Below are 26694 nucleotides of genomic sequence, written 5' to 3'. Positions count from 1 at the left end.
GCCTGGACATGGTACTTGCTCAAAAAATGTTTGCTGAATGAAGTTGTTGGTTCATAAATAACCTATATAGTATGACAGATTTTTACTTTTATGTTTTCCCTTAAAACATGTTCATTAGGGGTGCCTGGGTCATGATCTCAGGGTCCTGGGATCGAGCCCCACATTATGCTCCCTGCTCAGTAGAGAACCTGCTTCTCCCTCTCCCTCGCCTGCTGCTCTGCCTGCTTCTACTCTCTATCTCTGTGTCAAATAAATAAAAACCTTTAAAAATTAAAAAAATTTTTTCATTAATAATTTTTTAAAAGATTTTTAAAAAAAAATTTTGACAGAGATCACAAGTAGGCAGAGGGGCAGAGAGAGAGGGGGAAGCAGGCTTCCCGCCGAGCAGAGAGCCCGATGCGGGGCCCGATCCCAGAACCCTGAGATCATGACCTGAGCTGAAGGCAGAGGCTTTAACCCACTGAGCCACTCTGGCACCCCGTTCATTAATAAATTTAAAGTATTGTCTAAAACAGTAGTTTCCAAATCTGGCTGTGTGTCAGAATTACTTGGGTGCTTTATAACCTATAGGTTCTCCTCACCTGAATATTTTATAATGCATTTTAATAATGCATTACTAGCAGTAAAAGTTAGAGTTGGTGATGGAGGGTGGGAGGCTCAATCCTGAGTCTACAGCAGTATTTTTTATCTGTGTCCATAAACAAAAAGACTGCACGCTAAGTTGACCTGTGCTATGTTTGAAGAGATATTTGGGTTAGGAGGTGTGGAGGACTGGATTGCATCCTCAAACATGCTGTGTAGCCTCCTAACTCTAATACGCAATTAAGTGACCATGAAAGAAAATTCATTTGGGGAAAAAAAAGGTATACTTGAAAATGAAGAAAAAGCATTTGTTGAAATTGATGAATTCCCAGAATTAGGTATTTTGATTCTGTGGACATTCTTCGAATCCTTTGGGAATGGTTAGCATGGTCAGATGGAACAGTTTAGGAAGAGCTTTACAAAGGGAGCAAGAAGAGAAAGCTTTGGGGAGGAGGAAGACATATTAGGGGTCCAAAGAGCATTCTCGAAATGAATGCTACCACTGTGCAAATGGAAAGCAGTTGTAGTTTCTGAATAGGCTAATTAAAATCGTGTCACAGGTGGCCCCAGGGGAAGCATGGGGATACCAGCACTGGTGTGTTTGTGGGGGGAACTCAGCCTGTGGATGCTCCCTCACCCCCACTTCCTCATCTATATGCCATGAAGTTCTTGTCAGTGTAGGTCAGGGCTTGAGAAACATTTTCTTCTGTAAATGGACAGATAGTAAAAAGCTTAGACTTCATGGACCGTACGGTTTCTCTTGCAACTACTCAGCTATGCCATAATTGCGTGAAAGAAGTGAATGAATGTGAATTATGTTCCCATAAAACTTTCTTTACAAAAAAAGTATACAGACCACATTTGGACTGTGGATCATAGTTTGCTAATCCCTTCTATAAATTAACAAGACCCGCCTTTCATGATTTGAAAAAGTATTAAAATTTTTAAGAACCACTTAAACCAGCAATGCACTTTTGATTCAATTAAGGGAATACACATTAAGGACATTGAGAATGTAAGTTTTAAGTTAAACATTGATATACTAGATTTTACTCTTGTGATTTTCACTTCCTTAAGGTATAATGATTTAAAATGTAGTTTAATATCTTAATCTTGTTGTTTTTCCTTATTGGTTGGTTAGTTGCTTTCGTTGGGTTGATATTAGCCTGAGGGTACATTCATAGGTGACCCCACATATGTGTAAACTTACATGCACACACACATTCTTTATACATGTGTACACACCATATCTCAATGAATATATATGCTTCTGGTAGGTTTAGTATTTGTAAATAGTCAGATCAGTTTTGCAAATGAGTTTAATCAAGACCACCTCAGAGAAATTAAAAAAATATAACAGAAACTAGTGAGTTGTAAAACTTCTGTTTGAACTTTAAAAGCCATACTCCATAATTTGAATCTTTCTTTTTTTTTAAGGAAGATTTTTAAAAAATTACTGTTTTTAACTCTTGAACCAGTCCATGTCCTTGGACAGTTTTCTGTAAATCCATCTGTAAATTACCTATTTTCTGTGCCTTAACTTATATAGTGGAATATCTATATAATGTTAGGGCAGAAATAGAGCCAATATTCTTCAGTTCATGTTTCTATTGTCTGTAAGTTAGAGCTAACTCGTTTGTGTTCTTCCTACTTTCTACAGAAGTACCAAGTAGTTCTTGGATGGTATGGATCAGATGCCATTTTCCTCTTAGAGTTATGGATAATCTCAGTTATGGTCACTGAATGCTCAATAAGTATTGTTGGTTAAAAGGAAAATACACTATTAGTAATGAAAAAAAGAGGGACCATATTGTAATGGCCATATTTGGCCCTGTTTTAAGTCAGGTGCCTGCATACTATTGATTTAATCTCATGACATGAAAAGGTAGGACGCATACAAATAAAGGAGTACCTCTGTGTCAACATAGATAGTTCTTTCATTTCCATGTATTATGATATTATGATCATCAACGTGTGAAGCATGATCGTTATACATTTTCTAAAGGTATGAAAGCATGTATTTCCCTTTTCTATCCAGAACGTAAGCCTTGATAATTAAGACCATTTTCTTGATCTTTTGTATCCTTCAGAGACCTCTGCTAAAATGTCCAAATAGTGAAGAACTAGTAAAAACTCATTTATATGTCTTAACAATTTCCCGAAGTTGTGTCTGCTGTATATTGGCTTGAGAGGGCAAAAGTACTGTGTATGAACAGTGATAGAAACAAACCGTAATGTGTATTTGTTTAAACTAGAGCATTGTGTAATTCTAAGATCAAATTTGAATCCCAAAGTTATTGAGCCATTTATTTCCTAAGTCCAGAGTAGAGAATAGCAGGAAAATCTCTCTTTTTAGTATACTATATGCTAAAAAAATGTTTCTGAGCCTGTGTTTAGGTAAGTGTATGCATAGGGAAGAAATCAAATCAAGTAGTAGAACAGGTTATGATTCTGTTAGGTCTTTTCGATCCCAGTTGGTTAAAAAGTAGGAATGATGAATGCCTCTCAGAAGGGGAGGGGTGTTCTGTTCGTTAAGAGAGCACTGAGTATCCAAAGGAAAGGGAGGAGTTGTTTTTTCCTCTCAGGAGTGTAAGTTATCCCGGGTCAAGTACAATCGTGAGTGTGCTAACCACTCTTTCACTTAAATTGGACATTACTTGAAAAGCATAGCCTTTCTCTGACCTTTCAGTAGTTATGTTTGCATTACAGTGTTACATATCAGATAACTGGTGACCTATGGGTGGTTTTGATGAATTGTTTCTTGTTCAGATGAGCGATCTCCAGCTGCTCAGTATGTAGACCTGTTGCTGAACCCAGAGCGTTACACCGGCTATAAAGGGTCCTCTGCGTGGAGAGTGTGGAACAGCATCTACGAGGAAAACTGTTTCAAGTAACTGGAGGGGGTAGGGGAAGGAGGAGGAATGGCTAAAGGGAGGGTAGAGGAAGGGGAGTAAGATTCTGTTGGGAAGAAAATTATGTAAAACCATTTTATGTTTGAGTTTCACACTTGCTTTTTCAGGCCTCGATCTGTTTATCGTCCTTTAAATCCTCTGGCACCTGGCCGAGGTGGGTTTTTCATACATTTCCATGTTTTTAGAGATTATTTTCAAAATTTCTTTGTACCTAAACTTAATCTGAGTAAGTTTTCAGCTATTTTATATTTTCTTTAATTTGATCAAAAGTAAAAGTTTAGTTCATAGTTCAATATCAAGTTTTCTGCATGTTCTATGTAATTGCTGGCATTTATTGAGTGCCTGGTATGTGTCAGGCCCTAAATAAAAGAGGAGTTTCATGGTAAATAAATCAAAATATATGAGTAATCCATATAACAGAGGTTTCCCAGGAAACTCTTAAAAATCTGGATGCCCAGGCCCTACCCCAGACTAGTTAAATCAGAATGTGTAGGATTAGACCCAAGTGGTGGTGGTGATTTTTTCGTGGTTTTTTGTTTGTTTGTATTTTTAACCATCCAGATGATTCCAGTACACAGGCACCTTTGAGAACCAGTGGCTCCCAACGTGCTTCTCAGAGTTAAGTGTGCATATAAATTACTGCAGAGCCTTTTTGAAATACAGGTTCTGATTCTGTGGGTCTTGAGGATTCTAAGAGCTCCCAGGCGATGCCCAGCATGCTGACTGGTCCACACACCATGAGGGTGTGGAGGGTGCAGAGTTGTTCAGATACTCGTGATGCCTGCTGCAGAATGCTTTCCGGCAGGGTCCCTGCTTGCCCCACTGAGCTGTTGAGCAGATGCAGAATGGTGCAGAACCAAACTTGACATTTCACTGAATTGGTTTAAATTTAAGAACTGAAGCAGTGCAAAATATTTTTGTCATTAAACAGAATTTTATTATTTTGATAGCTCTGGCCTCACACACTGTATGATTATTGCATTGTAGCACATGTATGCTTTTTACTTTTTAAAACATGAATCCTAGGAAAAATTTTACTAGAAATTCGCCTTAGAAAAAAATTGAAATTATATATGTGGCTGGTATTATATTTCTGTGGGATAGCATTTTTGGAGGTTAATCAAACTTATTGGGCACATACTCCATGTGTTGTCAGCAAGGAGCCAAACCCTGGGAGCAGCCCTGTCATTGACTTGCCATTCTCTTGTTTTCTTTAGACCAGGACTGATTTAAGAACTTGAATTCCCTGGTCTAGTTGTATCTTTAAGACATTTCTGAGACCCAAAGAGACACAGAAAGGTTAACCGAAGGGACTGCCTTCAGATGCTGTCTTATAATGCAGCAATTGTTCTTTCGCAAATCATTCTGATACTGCTGGAAAAGGGAATTGGATCATGAAAAAGGTGTGCATCGTTTCTTCTCCTTTGCCTGTTTTACCCTTATAACTTATAAAAATGGAAACCACACACACACACACACTTATAAAAATGGAAACAACACAAAAGTTATATAAAGTAAAAAGAGAAAGCTCCCCTGCCCTGCCCCCACACCTCTGTTCCATAGTATAGAATTTGGTAGGTATTCTGCGGGTCTTTTTTATGATCACTTGTGGTTTTTCGTTTGTTTGTTTTTGTTTGTTTTTTTATTTTTAGGATTGGAATTAAATTTTTTTTTAAAATAGAGGTATAATTAACATACAACATCACATTAGTTTCAGGTGTTCTGTATAATGTTTAGATATTTGTGTATATTGCGGAATGATCACAGTAAATCTTTTTAACCTCTGTGACCATAATTACAGAATTTTTATTTTTGTGATGAGAATTTATACCTTTGGAATACAGTGTTATTAACTATAGTTGACAAGCTGTATGTGACAGTCCCAGGACTTACAAACTGGTAACTTTTTTTTTTTTATTAAACTTATTTATTTTCAGCATAACAGTATTCATTATTTTTTCACCACACCCAGTGCTCCATGCAATCCATGCCCTCTATAATACCCACCACCTGGTACCCCAACCTCCCACCTCCCGCCCCTTCAAACCCCTCAGATTGTTTTTCAGAGTCCATAGTCTCTCATGGTTCACCTCCCCTTCCAATTTCCCCCAACTCCCTTCTCCTCTCTAACACTCCTTGTCCTAGAAACTGGTACCTTTTGACACCCTTTACGTGTCTTGCCCACTCTCCATCATCTGCCTCTGGCAACCACCCATCTTTTCTTTGGATCTATGAGCTTGGGGGTTTGGTTTTGTTTTTAGATTCCACGTGCAAGAGAGCACAGTATCTGTCCTCCTCCGGCTGACTTTGCTCCACATGAGGTCCTCAGAGTCCGTCCATGTGCTTGCGAGTGGCAGAATTCCTTCTTTTTTTGTGGCTGAATAATATGATCACTTCCTTTTAAAGCAGAGCATATAGTTAATTTAACAAAACCATCCCATGCTAAGAAATCCCTCACATCCATGTTGTGACAAATTAGAGACGTGAGACCACTGGAAAGAGCAGCACTTAGGAAGAGACAAAGGCAGAGAGGGTGAGGAAACCCGTCCTAAGAAAGAAGGGAGACGGAGACCAGGTGAGAGGGAAGGACGGGGGTCCTGGTTGCAGGTGAGAGGTCCATGCAGCAATCAGGGCACTCGGGCTGATGCTATCTGTGATGCTGTTGGCTCCGGACTCTTCAGCCTCTCAGACTGGCTGTGTGCTCCTGCTGAGCTGAATGGTGAGGCTCTCTGGCCGCCTCTCCTACAGCTTTTGAAAGATGGGACCTTTCTTTCCAGAAGGGAAACCTGGGCTCAGAATCCCACATCCAAAGCCGGTAAAGGCAGAGCTGCTGTGGCCCCCCGAAGCCCAGCCTCCGGCTCCTTCCCACTGTGTGGGCAGCTCCGTGGCACCCCGGTAAGGGTTTCACTGACCCCAGTTTGGGAAATACTTTTCTTAAGGTGTGTGTAGGTGGAGGAGCAGTAATTTGGAAGAGAGGAGAGAGTTGTGTGTACAATCATGAAAGGAGTGCCTGTGTCCGTTTGTTAATTACTGAATCTAGTGATCTTTACGAGTAGTTTTTGATTTTTTTCTGGTATTATTTACTGTATAAGACATATGAAGATCTTGTGCTTTGGGCCTGTATTCTTATTAAGAAGTCTCATTTGCAAGGTGACTACACCCTGACCACAGTCTGTAGTATAACTAATAGTTCAACACACAGTAAGTTTTAATCTCATTTTAAAGTAAATAGAATTGGAATCTGAACTGTGGAGGACAGTTTCTAAAATCCTGTTCATTGTTTTCTTTTTCAGGAGAAGATGATGGTGAGTTAAAATTCTTATGTTTGGGTATGCCTCAAGTGTAGAGAAAATGTTTTTAATGATCAGAATTTGATTTTTCCTTTATTTAATTCAAAAGAAAATGTTTATCCTATTTTTTTCAGAAATAACTACCAACAAATGGTGACAAAAAGATTTTATAATGTAAATTTACCTTATGTTTAAAAAAACTATGAATTCCCTTTTGCTGAAGTGTTTCATAATAGAAACCAGGATTACATTCCAACTTCCCAATTCTCTGGCTATTATAATCTACTAAAATATGTTCTGAAGAAATGGAGAGAAGTTAAGATAGTTTTACCAGATAATTTGTCTTGTGACTTTATTTTCTTCATGACTTTGTAATTTATAATCTGTTGTTTTAATACTTAATCTGGTGAGTAATGATTTATCAACAGTTGGTTTTTCAAGGATACCAGATGAATGTCATAATAAATTGCCCCAAAACATCAAAATAACTATTTCAACTGGATGTTTACTTATCTGTGTTCAGGGACACAGCGATGGGCATTGTGCAGGATAGAAATATGTGTAAAACATTACACCTTCACTCCAGGAGCTGACAGTATGTAGCAGGAGTGATAAGCACTGTGCATGGTGACAGGAAGTGCTGCACATACAGACTACATAAGCTGTAGGTGGTAGAGCTCTTCAGAGGCGGGACAGAGCCTGTCTCACTGGAGGGATCTGGAAAGCTTATTACAGGAAGTGATATCTGAGATGAGTTTTGAGTAATGGGACAGATATAGTCTGGTAGAATTGGATCCTGTGTGCCATGCGGAGAAAATGGCATGGCCCAAGGAGTTGGAAAGGGAAGAATCAAGCATATTTGAGGAGACCCTGTTAGAGTAGGGAGAAGTTTATGTAGGAGTAGTTTAAGTTAGCAGGATGGGAGGCCAGATTATTGAGGACTTGGGGGCTCAACTTTTCCTGGTAGCATCTGGGGTTTCTCAAGTAAACAAGTCAGATCATGATCAGTGGCCCTTAGGAAGAGTTTGTTGAGTGAATTAGTATGAGGGGAAATGTTTGTGTAGTTTTTCAAAGTGTGAAGAGTCTCAGGAAACAAAGCAATTCCTCACCATCTAATTTATCCCCTAGAATCCTTGCTCAGTCATCTATGTGTTGAGTTTTTCTTACGCTTTGCTTTTCTTAAAACAGAAGTAGGTAACTTACAAAGTGCATGAATCATTTTGATCTGTATTGACTGCCATTTTTGTTGCTCTCAGAATAGTACTGATCTAGAAATAGATGTTTTAGCATTAGTACATAGGTAAGTCAGATCCCTCTGTATTCTAGTCATCGACTTTTCTGAAAAATTATCTTGAAAATTAAGGGATTTTAAAAATATTCCTTGAAATTTAGTAGTCTTAGATAATTGAGGAAATACACATAGCTTTACCACTCAGGGAAAAAATGGAATAATTACTAATTTGATTTTTGTATTATAATTCACTTAGTTTTTTCTAGAATTTTTAAGGAGAGGAGTTCTATGGTTGTTATCAAAAGCAAACTTAAGATTTTTAACCTTCCATACTTAAAGATATTTAATCCTTTTAATGAATAAGATTTATATAATATTTTGACTGAAATGTTTCTTAAAATTTTTGTTCAGTTAAATGTCATTTATAAGAAAATTGTCCAAAGTTACTCATTACTTCAGGGCTTTATTTCCTAGAACCATATTCCTATTTTTCTACTTCACATGAAGCAGTGGCCACTTCTGGAGATACTCCTTAGTCTGTCATAGGAAATATTTTATATACTTAATTTATTCTAAGTTATAAATGACTATTTAAAATATTTTAACCCAAATCTCTGTGTGTGTGTGTGTGTGTGTGTGTGTGTGTGTTTTGGTTTTTTGTTTGTTTGTTTTTAAAGGAGAATCGTTCTACACATGGCTGGAAGGTAAACTTATATGTCTGCATTTTAAATTTATTGGATTCTTGTTAAAAATGTATGGATTAATTTAATATATTTTTGTAAGTTCAGGATTCATTACCTAGACAACTAATTGTAACAGAGCTTGAAAGAGAATAATATATTTTAAGTTACAGTATTTTGGATACAGTGGCTTAAAAATTTTGACGCTGTTGCTCAGCCAAGAATAATTAGCATTAGGGAAATACACAGGACAGATACTGTCCTCAGGTTTTTGTAACCAGCTTCTCAGTGTTATTTTGATTCTGTATGAAAATTAATTCTGTATATACCACCCATCCACACTGCTTTCTAGTAACCAGTATGCAAACCTACTTTGTAAACAGAGGCCTTCTTTTCGGAAGTAAGTACTATATATATATATATAACTTATATATATCTTATCTATACATTTATATATAATTTATGTATTTTATATAATTTATATATATATATATGAAGTTGAGGGAAAGTAAATTTGGTTTCAGCAGATTTTAAACAATGTTTACACATGTTAATATAGCCTAAACTTGTCTAATTAAAGGATAAAGCAATATAGGTCCCAGTAGTTACTTTGCATTCTTATGTTTTCCAGTGTTGAAAATATAAATGCTATTAATGGAAAGCTGAAACATTTTAATGTTTTTAATGGATTTTAATAGCTTTGTTTAAAAAACTGGATATATTATGCTTTTTAAAAATTTACCAAATTGCCATTCATTTATGAAAACAAAAGTTTAAAAATATTAATGAAAGATAAGCAAGTTGAATGATACAGGAGATCATAACCTTATAGGAAATCTACAGAGTAAAACTAAGTACTTAATTCTATTTTATGTTTGCTAATTGGTGATGTCAACTTGTGAACATAAGTTCTCTTTGTTTTTAATGAAGTGTCTACATATATTGGCCATTTTTAAGGTGAATGTTATTTATATGCCACTAATACTAGGAGTGATACTGATAAATGGCCCATGGGGAAGATGATTCTTAACTTTGTTCATTAGCTGTCTTGTAAAGACACAAATTGTGAAAAGTAATATTTAGGTTAAAAGAGGTGGTGAGAGATTCTGAATATTGATAGTGGAAGATGGAAGTGAAATGTATGGGCAATAATGAATTCTAGGGTATTCTGTATTAATCTCTTTTGTACTATCCTACTGATGGGAACCCCTGAATGTTGATATATGGTTTCAGAGAATACTCCTATTTTTATAGGCAACTGACTCAACTTTTCTGAGATTGTTTCCTCATCTGGGCCATGAAACTGACAATTGCCAACCATCTTACCTACCCAGTGTCCAAATGTCACATAATCTTATTACAGTAAATCTAGCTCTTTTGTGAGAGAAAAAATTATAGTCAATGTCTTATAAATCACTTGATGAAGGTAAATTTGAATGAAATTAAATCCAAAAGAAAGAGACCCACTCTCTAAATTGGATAGTTGAGCTTGCTCTGTATTGTTAGAAATAGAAGCTGATATAAAGAACTTCTGAAACTCAACACCTGAAAAGCAAAGAATCAAGTCAGAAAATGGGCAGAAGACATCAAAAGACACTTCTCCAAAGAAGACATACAGGTGGCTAACAGACACATGAAAAAATATTCAATATCATTAGCCATCAGGGAAATTCAAATCAAAACCGTACTGAGATACCACCATGCACCAGATAGAATGGCAAAAATTAACAAGGCAGGAAAAAACAGATGTTGGAGAGGATGTGGAGAAAGGGGAACCCTCTTCCACTGTTGGTGGGAATGCAAGTTGGTGCAGCCACTTTGGCAAATAGTATGGAGGTTCCTCAAAAAGTTAAAAATAGAGCCACCCTTTGACCCAACAATTGCACTACTGGGTGTTTACACACCAAAGACACAGATGTAGTGTGCAAAGAAGGGGCACATGGACCCCAATATTTATACAACAGTGTCCATAATAGCCAAAACTGTAGAAGGAGCCGAGATGCCCTTCGACAGATGAATGGATAAAGATGATATGGTTCATATAAACAAAGGAATATTACTCAGCCATCAGAAAGGATGAGCATTTGCATCAATATGGATGGAACTGGAGGGGATTATACCAAGTAAAACAAGTCAGACAGAGAAAGACAATTTTATGTGGTTTCACACATCTGTAGAACATAAGGAATAGCACGGAGGACATTAGGGGAAGGGAGGGAAAACTGAAGGGGGCAGGAATCAGAGGAGGAGATGAGAGATTATGGACTCTGGGAAATGATCTGAGGGTTTCAGAGGGGGAGGGTAGAGATTTGGGTGCCCTCCTGATGGGTGATAGGAGGGTGTGTGTTGTGACAAGCACTGAGTGTTACGCAAACAATGGATCATGGAACACTACATCAGAAACCAGTGATGCATTATATGGTGACTAACAAACATAATAACAAAATAATATTAGTCAGGAAAAGAAAGAAATAGAAGCTGGTAAATTTTTACTTTGTAAATCAGTCCTTGCAGATGTTACTTAACACTCATCCAGGAATTTCAACCAGTAAACAATGTACATTGACTGTTATATATGAGCAGAATCGTATCAGATGGAGTGCAGGAGTATGATGGAAAATTATTTTACGTAGCCTTACCGTGTTGCATACTCCGTTATTTAACACTTCCATAAGGACTTCTGTGGTTGGAACTGCATCATGCAGGAAAAAGCCGTCCAGCATTTTCCTGCCAACTGTATTGTGGGTCTTATTTGTACACTCTATTGGCACATGTGTTCTGTTCACATGATAGATAGTCAGCATATATTGTTTATTAGTTAAATTTCCTAGATGACTCTTTTCCAGGTTTGAGCTCCTTGCAAGTGGACCATACAGTTACATAGACCTGGAGAATTTTAGGGCAGAGGATTAGTAAGACACAGTAACGAATCTGGAGGAAGAGGAGAAATGGAATGCAGTCTCTTCTTCCTCCACAATCCAGTAGGATCACAGAAAGAACATCTCTAGGGAAGGGAGCAGGAGAAACAGCCATTGTTAAGCCAAAGCAGTGACTTTGAATTACATTTGCTTTAGTTTAGCCAAACCCATGAAAAATCTGTGCTCTTGCCTTCTAGGTAGCGTGGGAGCTTGCCAGGTATATCCATAGCGCTTTGACCTCCAGAGCCCCACATTTTCTGTCTCATTCTGCATTAAGTTATCATAGTCATAACTCCATTCTAAAGTCAGAATCTTATTTTATCTTCTAGGGAGAGCATCTTGGCCTAATAATTTTATATTATTCCTTATTTTTAATGTCCTTGAACCTTAACTTTAAAAATAAGTGTGTGTACTGAATCTTCTTGATTCAGTATTTCCGTTATCTAAATGGATGTTATTTCTTTTTCAATATTTTTCTGAATAGGTTTGTGCCTGGAGAAGAGAGTCTTCTATAAGCTTATATCCGGACTTCATGCTAGTATCAATTTACATCTGTGTGCAAATTATCTTTTGGAAGGTAATCACATTTTTTATCTACAAACCTTGCCTTCCATTAGTGTAAAAATTCTTGGAGGGGGTATATATATTCTCTAGAGAAAAAAATCCTATTTATTAAAGCTGTATTTTGTATATCATTTTCTCTTTAGAAACCTGGGGTAAACCTAGCTGGGGACCTAATATGAAGGAATTTAAACGCCGCTTTGACCCTGTGGAAACTAAGGGAGAAGGTCCAAGAAGGCTTAAGAATCTATACTTCTTATACTTAATTGAGCTTCGCGCTTTATCAAAGGTGGCCCCGTATTTTGAGCGCTCAATTGTCGATCTTTATACTGGAAATGTAGAAGAAGATGCTGACACAAAAATGCTTCTACTGAATATCTTCCAAGATACAAAGTAAGAATTGGGTATCCGTGATCTGAAATTCTGCACTCCGAATAGGAATGAGGTAGTGCTTGAAATAAAACCGAAACTGACTCTGGAAAGTTAAGAAGAGGGAAAATTAGAACTGAGAAGGATCGTGGTCAGTAGACCAGGAGAACAGCCTAGTCACACTTCAGAGTCGGCTCTATTTTCAAACAGAACTTTGAGTTTTATGTAGTATCAAAGTTTAATGCTATTTTATTTTGAAGATTTATTTATCTTAGAGCAAGTAAGGGGAAGGGACGTCAGCAAGTGAGAGGGAAAGAGAGAGAGAGAGAGAGTCTTAAGCATACTCTAGGCAGATTGCAGAGCCCGTCTCAGGGCTCGATCCCACGACCCTTAGATCATGACCTGAGCCAAAACCAAGAACAGGATTCTTAACTGACTGCGCCATCCAGGTGCCCCAAAGCTTAAATGTGATTTAATGGGGTTTTTTAAAACCAGTTTTTAAAAATTTAACTTTTTCTTTCAGTGTTCCAAGATTCATTGTTTATATACCACACCTAGTGCTCCATGCAATACATGCCCTCCGTAATACCCACCACAACCACCCTCCCCTCCAAAACCCTCAGTTGCTGTTTAAATTCAGATGGTGCTATTCACATGAAAGTAGATACCTAAGAGAACATTAGCTTTACCTTCTAGAATATACCTCTTCTTAAAAAATGCTCTCTATAGAATTTCAGTTCACTGGTTGTTAAAATGAGCATGAACCAAAGTTGGATTAAGAAGTGTTTAGCGGGGCACCTGGGTGGCTCAGTGGGTTAAGCCTCTGCCTTTGGCTCAGGTCATGATCTCAAGGTCCTGGGATCAAGTCCCGGATCGGGCTCTCTGCTCCGCGGGGAGCCTGCTTCCTCCTCTCTCTCTGACTGCTTCTCTACTTATGATCTTTCTCTGTCAAACAAATAAATAAAAAATAAAATCTTAAAAAAAAAAAAAGTGTTTAGAGAAGGGGCGCCTGGGTGGCTCAGTGGGTTAAAGCCTCTGCCCTCAGCTCAGGTCATGGTTCCATGGGATCGAGCCCCGCATAGGGCTCTCTGCTCAGCAGGGAGCCTGCTTCCTCCTCTCTCTCTGCCTACCTCTCTGCCTACTTGTGATCTCTGTCTGCCAAATAAATAAGATCTTTAAAAAAAAAAAGTGTTTAGAGATGCCTGGGTGGCTCAGTTGGTTAGGCGTCTGCCTTCAGCTCAGGTCCTGATGCTGGGGTCCTTGGATCCTGGGGACTGAGTCTGGCGTCAGGCTCCCTTCTTGGCAGGAGAGTCTGCCTCTCCCTCTCCCTTTGCCCCTCCTCCGTTCTGGTGTACTTGCTCTTTTCTCTCTCAAATAAAACCTTTAAAAAAAAGGTGTTTAATTATGCATTAAAACTTAAAACATCTTTTTAACAGAGTGTTGCACATTTTTCACATAAATTGCTTTTAAGTTCAATTTTTGATGATTTTTATCATGTAATTTCTTTAAAACATTATAGTCTTATAAATTACAAAGCCATCTTATTTTGCTTTACTCTTTTATTGAGTAATTTACATGTGAACTATGTGCCACCTTTCTGTGTTATTAAACTTTACCCACAAGTAAATTACAAATTGTAAATACTTGTGGGGATAGAAAATTATGCCAGAACTCTACTACATAGTACGTGAATTTTTCGTCTGTAACTTCTAGTGTTGTCATTTCATCAGGTCCTTTCCCATGCACTTTGACGAGAAATCCATGTTTGCAGGTGACAAAAAGGGGGCCAAGTCATTAAAGGTAAAAAGTTCTTGATTGGAGGACGGGGTTGGGGAGGGGAGAGCAGTTGACTGGCTGTGTTTTAATCCCTTACATCTAAACACTTCTTGCCCAGCCCTACACCTCGTTGAAGTTGGTCTGACTGGGTTTTACTATAAATGGCACAGAAAGCCCCTTCTCCAGACTTTGCAATTCCTTTCGCCTTTCTAAGAAGGTTTGGCCACCTCTTAGTGAAGCTTCTGTTGTTAACTGACCAGTGAATATGGCAACGTTGTAAAGGTTTTTTAAAGGGTATTATTTTGAGAGAAAGTTTTCTTACTTTAAAATCACAGTGCATATTGTTTTGATTTTAAAAATCATGACTGTTCACCACTTTGAAGGCAATAAGTACTGTATTTTCCTAAAGTTTATTTTATGGAGTATTTTATGGGATGTTCGAGTTTCTGGACTATTATGCTTTTGTCTTTATAGACTCTAACATAAAAGGCAAAAATTACCTGTTACCCTGTGATATCAAAGGAGAATGTATTTTAGGAACATTTTCAAACTTCATGTTGGGAGCTCTTTGTTTTCATTTGTTTACAGCATATCAAGGAATACATTATAGCCTTAAAATGTTCATAAAAGTATTTGAAATTGAATGGCAAATAGTCTTCTGTTTGTAGCTCCAAGGTCTTATATATGTAGTTCTGAAATCCAGAAAACTCCAAAACCTGAAACATTTTTCTTATGTTTGGTGCCAATTAATTTGTTGGCAAAACCTGACCTGTACTGACGTAAGACTATTTATAGTGCTTTTTTAAAAATTCTGCTTTGTTTGAATATTGTGTTTTGCTACAGAACCGTTAATGTATATGTTAATTGCTAGGTGTTGCTACACACTCTGGTGGGGTGTTTCATAAATAATGCATGTACTATATTTCTAAAATTTGGAATTCTCAAACACATCTGGCCCTGAGATGTTTTAGATGCTCACTGATAAATGAGCACCAAGTGATCCTCCACTGGTAAGAGTCTCTTGGTGCTTCTGAAGTGAAATAACTTAGTCACAACTGTATTTTGGTTTTGGAAAGTGTTTTTGTTTTATGATTTTTTTGCTATTGTGCTATTTTTTGCTATTTTATTTTTATTGTGATTTTTTTTGCTATTTTTATATTGCTGTTGTGGTATTGACTATAACATTAATTTGTTTTTGTCATGCTTCCTATTTTTTAAGTATTTATAGAAGTAACTCTGGTTCTCTTTGTGGAGGAGGAAGATAGGAGTGAGAAAAGAACTAACTGTCGTCTATGAATTGCTGGAAATTGTGTTTTCTATTTTTCAAAGGTGTATAAAGGAGAACTTAAGTCCTTTTTTTCCATTTCCTCCCAAAAACATGAATTACATGAGAATGAGGAGCAAAGGACTTCGGTGTTCTGTATATTGTCTTTTAGCCAGGGTCCTGTTTCTTCAGAACCTTTTTTCAGAAAGCAGCGGGCAGGGCTTCTGGTGGCCAGAGTTTTGGGCTGCTTTCCTTCTAGCTTTTTGCAATAAAATGTTTACCTCGGTACAATAAGATGAAATTTATTTTCTATGTTTATCACATGGAAAAGATGAGGAAACGCTTAGCTACTGTTAGCTTCAGATGAGACTGGCCTTAGAGTCCTAGAAACCATGCCCAGTTGCTCACAGGCAGAATAGTACCCCCCCTCCTCACCCCCACAAGAGGAAGCAAGGATCCAGTCAGCAAACATCCCTGGAGAGGCCTACTGGCAAACACAGGGTACAGAGAGAATACACCCATCATAGAGTCCTGGGATCACCGGTCCATTGCAAACAATGTGTGGTCCTAAGGAAAAAGATGAAAACTGATCATTGGTCTAAGATTGACTTTCCCATTTGGACTCACATGAGCAATACATAAAAAATAAGTCAAGGGGGGGTGAGAGGTTGGGGGAACCAGGTGGTGGGTATTAGAGAGGGCACGGATTGCTTGGAGCACTGGGTATGGTGCAAAAACAATGAATACTGTTACAATGAAAAGAAATAAAAACTAAAAAATTTTAAAAAAAGAAAAATAAGTCAAACATAGTACAGATATGTTTACTACTGGCTGTATGCAGATATCAAATGGGGGCAGCAGTAAAGTTCCTTAAAAGTAAAAACCATGTATCACTTACTCTTGTTTTTCCCATCATGCCTTTGTTGGTGCTTTGCACAGAGTAGCATCTCAATAAAAAGTTCATTGAATCAGCATGTGGAATGAATGTTACGAATTTCCATGGCTAGTTGTTTTAGTGCCATGTTATGCCATGCAAATCCAATCATTTTTCTTCTTGACTGTTGAAAAATACAAGTCATTCATTAATCTTCAGAGCTTTTATTTCTTGTAAATCATACAAGTGCAGTTTAATTTATAAAACTCTAATGAGAATAAAAATATTTTCTGCATGTTAGGAGGAATTCCGCTTACATTTCAAAAATATCTCCCGTATAATGGACTGTGTTGGATGCGACAAATGCAGATTATGGGGAAAGTTGCAGGTTTGTGTTTTGTTTTCTGTTTTAAAACTATTACTAAGTTCCTGCTGGGAACTTGCAAGTTTTTATTATAATACCCTCACTGTTCGTTGAAACAGAAGATCTGAAGTATGTATGGCGTTTCTGCTTTATTGATGTAAAAGCTGAATATATTAAATCTGTATTGTATGTGTAAGAATGTTTTCCCTATTCTATGCTAATGATTCTGGCTTTATTGTATCTGTTTCTATTGGTACAGTCTTGAGATTCATTTCTGAAGTTGGTGGTTATAAATAGAATATTAGTATTTTGTAGACCCATATAAAAATAAAATATAAAAAGGCTTAATTATCAGGCTTCCATCACTGAATTTATTTTAGTGATCAAAAGAAGACCATCTAGTCACAAATAAAGTTGTGCCAAGAAGGCCCCTTTCTCTCTATATGTATTCAGTGTAAAAAGGATTGTTTGATATTTTGGCTTATTTTCTCACAAAGATGATAAGTCAGAAAAATCAGGAGACAGAATTATTTTACTTATTTTAGTACATCTTCTCTAGTTCTAATAAATTTTTAAGTGTAGTTATCACTAATAATTTCTAAGTTTTGAATTGCTAGGAGCTGTCAAGAATGCTTTCAAGGTTACATATTGAATATTATAATTCTAATGTGATATTTTCTAGGTTAAGAAAAGGCATTTTAGTAATTTATGTCCAATAAATGTTGAACTCTTCAGGTTCCTTAACAGTTAAGATAAATTTATCATGCATAAGTATGAGGAAGTAGAAACTGTATTATGCAGTTTAACATTTTGGTGAGAAGTTCAGTTCACGCGAATTTCATGACTCTCATCACAGCGGCTACATATTCCTTTCAACCTTTATAGTAATTATTAGATTAATTGTTATGTGTATCTATTTTCTTTAGACTCAGGGTTTAGGAACTGCCCTGAAGATACTATTCTCTGAAAAAGAAATCCAAAAGCTTCCAGAAAACAGCCCATCTAAAGGCTTCCAACTCACTCGACAGGAAATAGTTGCTCTTTTAAATGCTTTCGGAAGGTAAGAATGGTTTTCACAGTGAGGACTTGCTGGGTTTTTCTGGTTTCAGCAAACGTTGAAGATCATCTTCTCTGCTAATGTAGTTTGTTTTGCTTTATTTGGTTGACAAAGAGAAAGAGTTATATACTGTTGTATCTGCATTCACAAGCCAGAGTCTCAGCAGGTCACGGGAAAAATTTAGTGTGAGATTGGCAGTGTTTCTGATAACCTTCTCAATTTTGTGGGGAAGATATTTTAATATTCAGCTGGTTATAGCTTGGTCAAGTACAATAACGCATCAGGAAAGGAAAGCTTGGTTGAGATGGTGATGAAAGAAATGAAAAAAGAGGAGATTAAACCTCATTGCTTTTTTTTTTCTTTTGAAGATTTTATCTATTTGAGAGACAGAGCAGATGCACACAGGAGCAGAGGGGTAGGGGCAGATGAGGAGGAAGAGAGAGAATCTCAAGCAGATTCCATCCAGCCCATCTCAGGGCTCGATTCCATGACCCTGAGATCATCATGACCTGAGCTGAAACCAGGGCTTGGAAGCTTAACACACTGAGCCACCCAGTGTGCACACACTGCTCTTTATGTTTTAAGCTGAGGAGGCATTTTCCCTCTGTTCATTCTTTTTTTTTTTTAAAAGATTTTATTTATTTATTTGACAGAGAGAGATCACAAGTAGGCAGAGAGGCAGGCAGAGAGAGAGAGAGGAGGAAGCAAGCTCCCTGCTGAGCAGAGAGCCCGATGCGGGCTCAATCCCAGGACCTTGAGATCATGACCTGAGCCGAAGGCAGCAGCTTAACCCACTGAGCCACCCAGGCGCCCATCCCTCTGTTCATTCTTAACCCCATTTTCCCCTGCATAGACCCATAGTTTACTTTTGGTTTATGCCACACATGGTTTCAAACAATATGAATTTGCCTGCAGAGATATATATGGTACCAACTAACTGAGGAATATAGAACAGAAGGAAAAGAATCCGAGAAAAATAAGAGAAAACTGTGCTGCCCTGGGAAATAAAAAGTCAAGGAAGAATTTTGTTTTTTTTAAGATTTATTTATTTATTTATTTGACAGAGAGAAATCACAAGTAGATGGAGAGGCAGGCAGAGAGAGAGAGAGAGAGGGAAGCAGGCTCCCTGCCAAGCAGAGCGCCCGACGCGGGACTCGATCCCAGGACCCTGAGATCATGACCTGAGCCGAAGGCAGCGGCTTAACCCACTGAGCCACCCAGGCACCCTGTTTTTGTTTTTTTTTTAAAGGCGAGGGAGCCAAGTGACACAGAGATTATCTCTTTCTTTCTTTCTTTTTTTTTTTAAGATTTTATTTATTTATCTGACAGGCAGAGATCACAAGTAGGCAGAGAGGCAGGCAGAGAGAGAGGAGGAAGCAGGCTCCCTATTGAACAGAGAGCCCGATGTGGGGCTCGATCCCAGAACCCTAAGACCATGACCTGAGCCGAAAGCAGAGGTTTTAACCCACTGAGCCACCCAGGCGCCCCTATTTCTTATGTTTTCTTAACAAGCATTTGTGAGCTAAAAAGGGGCAGTGAAGTGAAAAATAAAGTTCCTTCCCCATTGTGTATTTCTCCTGTTGTTGCCATGTATTTACAGCTGGCTTTATAGGTTGGGATTTCAAGCATAAGCTAGATGTAGGGTGTCCATCAATAATTACTACTTCCTGAAGAATTTCATTCACTCACTCATGAGGCCTGTAAATAAGATAAAACAGGAAAAATTGAGTTAAATTTAGAGTATTTAAATGAAATTTAAGTGAAAAATATTTTCAACAATTTACACATTTTAAATTCAAATAAGATTAAATTGAGAAAAAAACTGACGTTGACTTCCTCAGAATGTCTCTGAGTCTCAAAGAAAACATCCATAAAGGCAACCCCATCGGCTTCAGGTCTCCATCTAGTCTGGTATTTCCTTCTGCGGAAGGAAAGTGCAGAGAACTGGCTCCGAGCCAGCCGTGCTGGAGTTCTGCAGGTCTGGGCCTGCTGTGCGCTGTCCACACAGGCCTGGGGGGTCACTCCATTCTCCCGGCTCCCTTCCATGCACTGTGAAGTGAGGGCAATAGAAAGCCTTCTCCAGAGTGAACATGAGGATGACCTGAGGTTCAATGTAACTGCACTTTCCAAACTACAAGATGGCAGCTGGGGCTATGATGCTGCTTTACAAACCCCTGGATGGCTGGTGCTCTTGTTTTTCAGTGCTTAAGATACTGTCTGTGAAAACTGTTTTCCTAAGGGCAGTGACACTTGGAGTGGGATGCACAAGTAAGGGTACAGCCTAATTTAATCTCCTTTTTCCCCTCCAGGGAAAAACAAACACCAGTTTATCCATGTACTAATTAAAGCTCTTAAAGTAATCCTCTTTCCCTCTTCCCCCAGTTATAAAAATAATTCAAGGTCATCATAAATTTTGGGAAAACGTATGAAAGTATAATTTAAAAATAATTAACAATCACTGCTATCCCCACCACCCCGGACTGTTTCAGCATTTGACGTATTTTTAATGTGTATTTTCCCCCAACTTGTAAATAAAATATTTAGGTGTTTGTATGTGTATGTTTATATATGTATGTGTTAACAGAGTTAACAGAAAGCAATTTTTTTGTGTACTCTCCTGTTTTACTTGGCATTGTATTATAATCATTTCCTGATATTATTAAATTTTTTTCATAAGCATTATTTTGTTTTTTAAGAAGAAACTGTAACAAATAATATTAGTTTTAGGTGCACAACGTAATGAATTGATACTTGTATATATATTGTGGAACTTTCACCACAGTAAGACTAGTTAATATCCCCATCACACAGCTATAGAATTCTTTTTCTTGTGATGAGCTTTAAGGTTTACTTTCTTAGCAACTTCCAAATACATAAGCATTATTTTATTTTTTTATTAAGTTTTAAATTCTGGTATAATTAACATGGAGTGTAATACTAGATTCAGTTGTACAATATGTGATTCAGCAGTTCCCCAAAACACCCAGTGCCCCTCAGAAGTGCCTGCCTTCATCCCCATCACCTGTTTCCCCCCATCGCCCCCTGAGCTCCCCTATGGGAACCATCAGTTTGTTCTCTGTAGTTAAGTGTCTGTTTCTTGGTTTGTCGCTCTCTTTTTTCACTATATGCCAATATTCTGTTACAAGGACATACCACAATTTACTTAGCCACTCTCCTTTTAATCTTAGTTGAGCCCTACTTTTTAATTTATATGGATTCTGTACATCTACTTTTTCCTTAGAGAATGTTACAGTTTTTCTTAATAATTGTTAATGGGATCTTTTCATTTTATCTTCTACCTTATTATCAGTCCTCCTGTCCTTAATTTGGTTGTCACCTTTGACTTCTCTGATCATCTCCCATTTGTGTCTAAGTCAGACTTTGAGTGTACTTTTTCATTCTGAACACACCTCCTGCGGCTTACCTGGGCTCTCTTTTTTTAAAATTTTAGGCCTTGGTCTTTTTACCGTATCTTCATATATATTTGACAGTTTTTTTTAATAGGTAATTTAAGGTATAGCATATGATTTTACACATTTAATTTGTTTAATAATCATATTCTGTTGTTTTTCCTAATAATTAAAAACTGTCTGGATCCTTTGATATTCTGAGGATTAGAGTAAGAATTCATTTTCTGCTAATTCCAACTTACAAGAGTAAAAAGAAAATGTTGAAACTCTAGAGAGCACGGACTTTTTGAGAGGTTATATAATCATGAGACAGGATGAACTGGTGACCCTGAAAAATTACTTAATTTATTTCATTCTCAGTTTTCCTCAAATTGGAACATCAGGTTAACTTTATCTACTTTGTAGAATTTTTTTTATAATGATTGAGAATATGTGTGTGATATGCTCAGGACATTGCCTGACATACTAACCTCTTGGTATAAGAGAAGTTCTTATTTATTAAGTACTTAGACTAAAGAAAGAAGCTTAACACTGTGTACTACATCATCTTATGTCATAGAAAGAAAAACATTAGATTTTTATCATTATCAACCCATTCCAGAGTTTTACTTCTGGGCCGGGGCCCAAAAGCATGCCAGCATTCATTCACCTGTTCAATAATTACTTATTATTAACACTGTAAATAGTGGTGGATGTAGGGCACAGGTATTCAGCAGTAGATAAAATAAACAGTTGTTACCCCGTGGAGCTAACATTACCCTCCATGTGGTTAAAACTCCATGCAGCTTTGATTCCCCGAGAACTTAATGACAATTAGCCTACTGTTGATCAGAAAAGCCTCACTGATAATACCGTCATTTAGCACATATTTCATATGTTGTATGTATTATATGCTATATTCCTAAAACAAAGTAAGCTGGGGAAAAGGAAGTGTTAAGAAAATCACAAGAGAAAATACATTTAGGGCGCCTGGGTGGCTCAGTGGGTTAAGCCTCTGCCTTTGGCTCTGGTCATGATCCCAGGGTCCTGGGATCAATCAAGCCCGCATTGGGCTCTCTGCTGAGCAGAGAGCCTGCTTCCTCCTCTCGCTCTGCCTACTTGTGATCTCTGCCTGTCAAATAAATACATAAAATCTTTAAAAAAGAGAGAGAAAATACATTTATAGTACTATCTTTATTGAAAAAAATCTTTGTAAGTGCCCCACACAGTTCAAACTCCTAGTGTTCAAGGGTCATGTGTTGGGGGACAACAAGGAAGGAGTGGACATTTGGAGAGGAATGTGCAGAACGAACTTATAAGACCACTTGTAAATGATTAGAGATTCTTTATTGTAATGAGTTATTCGTATCACTGTTGCCATCATTAATCTAGAATCTACTGATAACAAGTACCTGGCTCCCTCTGCCCCTTATAACCCAAGAGTGAAGAACTGCAGCTGGGTGTTTCGTCAGTCTTTAATAAGTAATTATAGCACATGCATTTGAAAATGGAAGTTTCATTGGTCAGTGTTGTATATATTCTTTTATTTTGAATTTTGCTTTCAAATTATGGCTCATAGAATAGTATCTTATTTGAAATATGTACACATATGAACTACATGGATACGTTCTTTTTTTCTTCTATAGGCTTTCTACAAGTATAAGAGAGTTACAGAATTTCAAAGTCTTACTGCAACACAGAAGGTAATAAAGGCTTTTCTATGTCTAATTAGACACATAATCTGACTGTGTGAAGCCTGTTGGTCTTGGACATTCAGCAGAAGGAGACTAATCTTCAAAGACTTGAAGAAGGAATTCTGAACTCTTAAAGAGAAAATTCAAATGTTCACTTGAATATTTATGATTTTTAATAGATTGTCAATTAGAGATATTTATAAATGAAGTATATACTTTTAAAACATGTAAGTTATACTAATTCTGTGTTTAATTTCATGTTTCCATCTGTTGAATATTCTGCTATTCTGTTTGTTTAGAATTGTTTTTTTCTTATTCTGTTCTTTACTTCCAGTTGTCGAACTTAAATGCCATCCTAATAAACACTGTTAGCAGTCTGTTATGGAAAACGAGAGCTAGAGAACAAATGTGGCTTCGGATTAGGACCAGTGATAAAAATTTCTCAGTGACTTTTGTGTTCTTAGCCTTGCCTGATGTCACCTTCTGTAAGCCGGACGTGTCAGTGTGGTGAACGGTCCTTTCAGTGTGTGGTTATGGAGGGACTGAAGAATCCCTAGGACTTCAACTTCAGTTTCATTGGTTTTCAGTTAAGATTTTTAGTGGCTGCTGTTGTTGCTGTTTTGTTTTGGTCTAAAGGTCCTGCTTCAGTAAAGGCAAATGTATACTATCCCTTCCCTTAGCTGCCCAGCCAGACAGCCCATGTGTGTCGTGGGCTGCTCCAGAGGGTTCTTTACTTAGAACCCATACTATGTATCCATTTCTTTTGATTTTGCATTTCTTTGTCCTGTCTCCAATTTTAGAAAATTTTTGTCTAGTTTGGGGAAAAAAAATTTGCATAAATATTTAAGTTTCACTTTGATAAAATTTGAATGAATATATGGACTTAAATGCCACTTTAAAACAGTATACATAAAATTTACCCTTTTAAGTGTTTGGGTTTTTTTTTAAGGATTTTATTTTAGAATACAATCTATGCAATCCTCTCTCAACCTGAATTTCTTCGGCAGGTTATTTGAACAGGTAGAGGAGTTTGAGCCGTGAAGCTTCTTCCCCTCTCCCTACCTTTCTTTTCATTTTGGTTCATCTTATATAAATGGGACTTTGTGTGACTTGTACCAACAGATGACCTTCATGTCCTAAGCTCATTTTCTAAAGCTGCGATTTAAATATCCTCCAATATTTAAAATATTCTTTTAAAAGCTGTTTAGAGATAGAATGTGATTAACTTGGAAGGAGGCATCTGTGGAGAAGTAACGCGGGTACCAAACCTCATTTCTCCTTCGACTCTTCAGTCTTTTATGAAGTAAGTGCTCTTAAACCCACACCTTACCTGCCAGAGTCTGAAGCGTGTTCTGCCATGACTTGGTGGTGTATTTTAAACTGTCTTTAGTTGGCTCACCCCTCTTTTAAAAATATCTGGTCATCCCTTGGAAGGGATATGGTTGAAAGGTGTAAAGTCTCACTAATTATTTTCTTGCCCAATTTCAACCTTTAGAGACCCAGGGTTTTTTGTTGTTGTTGTTGATGGTGGTGACTTTTTGTTTGTTTGTTAAGTTGAATAAAACAGGCTTGATTGGAGCCTTCTCCATTTCTTCATTTTTAGGGATGTAAGTATTGTGTGTAAGAGAGGGGAACCTTAAGGTAAACTTGTCTAAAAAGTGAAATAGTAATCTTGCTGGTAAATTAAAAATAATTATTCTTAGTGTTCATTCAGAGTTTAAGAAAATGTGAAAGCTTTGCACTTTGTCTATTATTACTGTAAGTTTAAAAATCTTTTTGGTAGTGTTACTTCACTGTTCCCTCAGTTAAAAGCTATTATTTAAATTCTGTTAACCAGAGAAAATCCATGGTCATTTCCAGTGATTGTTGGGTTTTATTTTGTTTGTTTGTTTTGTTTTTTTCTTTACTATGATTTGTTTCAAGCTTAAGAAAAAATTGTATATTAGAATGAGTTCTAGGAAACTAATAGGTTAATATTAAAAGTTCTTCTCAAGTGTTTAATGAATTTTTGCACCACCGAGAAAATAAACGAATGAAGTATTCTTAAGCTGAAATTTGATGAACTTGATTTTACCACAAATTGGCTTGTTGGGGGTAAGCCTACATTTTTGTGTCTGTGTGTATTTCTTAAATGATTGTATAGGTGTAGGACTGTTTTGTAGCCTGGTGGTACTGTATGATCTTTGTGATATAACCTGTTTTTCTATGTCCCAGACCCTTTGTCATGCAGAGACACTAGAGGACTGACTGCCTTGTGCAAACGCTTGGCTGGTAATTCCTCTCTCATTTTGTCTTTATCTCATCACCTAATTTCAAAGTCCAGCACTTGATAATATAACTGACAGAAATGATTGTACCAGCTGACAGAGTCATGAAAATGAAGGAAAAGAATTCCTTCCTTCAATGGCATGAGGTTTTTTTTTTTTTCCTTAAGTGGCATCTATGTAAGTTAGAAATACTATATATTAAAATTGGTGAAATTTGAATGTTTCTCCTGTGCTGATTCTTAGATTACAAAGAGACAGAATAGTAAAAGTTTTCCCAGTTTTGGAATTTGATTAAGTCAAATGCTGTGACATTGTAACATAGTGAATTTACTCGATACTTGTAGTCTCTGTATGTCCATGAAACACTGCCATATTCTCCAACTTTACCCAGGTGCCAGTGTAAATAAGAAAGGACAGCTATTTTTTTTTTAAGATTTTATTTATTTGTTTGACAGACAGAGATCACAGGCGGAGAGGCAGGCAGAGAGAGAGGGGGAAGCAGGCTCCCTGCTGAGCAGAGAGCCCAACGTGGGGCTTGATCCCAGGACCCTGACATCATGACCTGAACCGAAGGCAAAGGCTTAACCCACTGAGCCACCCAGGCGCCCCAAAAGGACAGCTGTTTTATCTTTATCAGCATTGCCTTCAGCTGGAAGTCTGGGAACAGTTTACAGTAAACCTTTCAGCAGAATGCAGAGTGAAGTACCTGCAGAAACTGTAGCTGTTCACAGGCACAGACCGGTCATGTGGTGTCATGGAAATTTTCTGGTAAAATCACACATGTAGACACACAGGTGGGCAAGTGTTCTGGTTTAATGTCGACAGGTGCAGCTTTGATTCTGAACTCCATTTGTTTAACTAATTTGTTGTTGTGCCCACCAGACTGTAGTGAATGTGAGTTAAATAAACGTTTCTGCAATTTTTCTTTCTTGTCCCCCTCCCCCCTTTGAAGTGATCTCCCTCAGGAGCTGAGGATTTGATTATCACTTGTGGAGAATGGGGGAAGTACATAAGGAGCGTGAGCTTGTTTCTTACCATGGCAGGCGTCAGCAGCCACTGTCTGAAGGGCTTTCTATGGGTTCCTTAATCCTCACAGCTGCGCTAGTGGGACCAATTGGCAGGTACAATTACTAGCCCGTTTTATAAGAAAACTGAGGATAGTAGTGGCTAACTCGTTTGTAGTCACAAATTCTAGGTTGTGGGGCTAGAGTTTAAAGCCAGAAAGTCTGGGGTGCCTGCGTGGCTCAGTTGTTAACGTCTGCCTTCAGCTCAGGTTATGATCCCAGAGTCCTGGGATCAAGCCCCACATCCCAGCTTCCCCCTCTCCTACTCCCCCTGCTTGTGTTCCCTCTCTTGCTGTGTCTCTGTCAAATAAATAAATAAAATCTTAAAACAAGCAAAAACCAAAAAGTCTGACCCCAGGTCCTTAGCTAGCATGTCCTGTATCTGTGTTACTACTCGCTTAT

At 37.6% G+C, this 26694-nt stretch overlaps 1 protein-coding gene across 4 annotated transcripts in view; it reads left to right on the top strand.

The window, feature by feature from the left end:
* The window catches only part of ERO1B (endoplasmic reticulum oxidoreductase 1 beta), a 60614-nt gene extending 35167 nt beyond the window's left edge, over positions 1 to 25447 (top strand). For 3 of the 4 annotated variants that reach the window (XM_045087289.1, XM_045087288.1, XM_045087291.1), the window contains 10 exons: positions 3352 to 3472; positions 3602 to 3648; positions 6788 to 6799; positions 8693 to 8719; positions 12098 to 12190; positions 12321 to 12567; positions 14274 to 14343; positions 16759 to 16845; positions 17748 to 17881; positions 22914 to 25447. In XM_045087289.1, coding sequence (XP_044943224.1) covers positions 3352 to 3472; positions 3602 to 3648; positions 6788 to 6799; positions 8693 to 8719; positions 12098 to 12190; positions 12321 to 12567; positions 14274 to 14343; positions 16759 to 16845; positions 17748 to 17881; positions 22914 to 22974 — 899 coding nt within the window. In that variant the 3' untranslated portion in view covers positions 22975 to 25447. Of the gene's footprint in view, positions 1 to 3351; positions 3473 to 3601; positions 3649 to 6787; positions 6800 to 8692; positions 8720 to 12097; positions 12191 to 12320; positions 12568 to 14273; positions 14344 to 16758; positions 16846 to 17747; positions 17882 to 22913 lie in introns of those variants that run through there. The other variant, XM_045087290.1, reaches the window with a different exon arrangement.
* The last annotated feature ends 1247 nt before the right edge of the window (positions 25448 to 26694 follow it).

The sequence above is a fragment of the Mustela putorius genome, unplaced genomic scaffold (assembly GCF_011764305.1).
Source record: "Mustela putorius furo isolate JIRA1106 unplaced genomic scaffold, ASM1176430v1.1 tig00001075_pilon_pilon_pilon, whole genome shotgun sequence".
NCBI lineage: Eukaryota > Metazoa > Chordata > Mammalia > Carnivora > Mustelidae > Mustela > Mustela putorius.
This window is presented reverse-complemented; position numbering and strand designations above follow the sequence as displayed.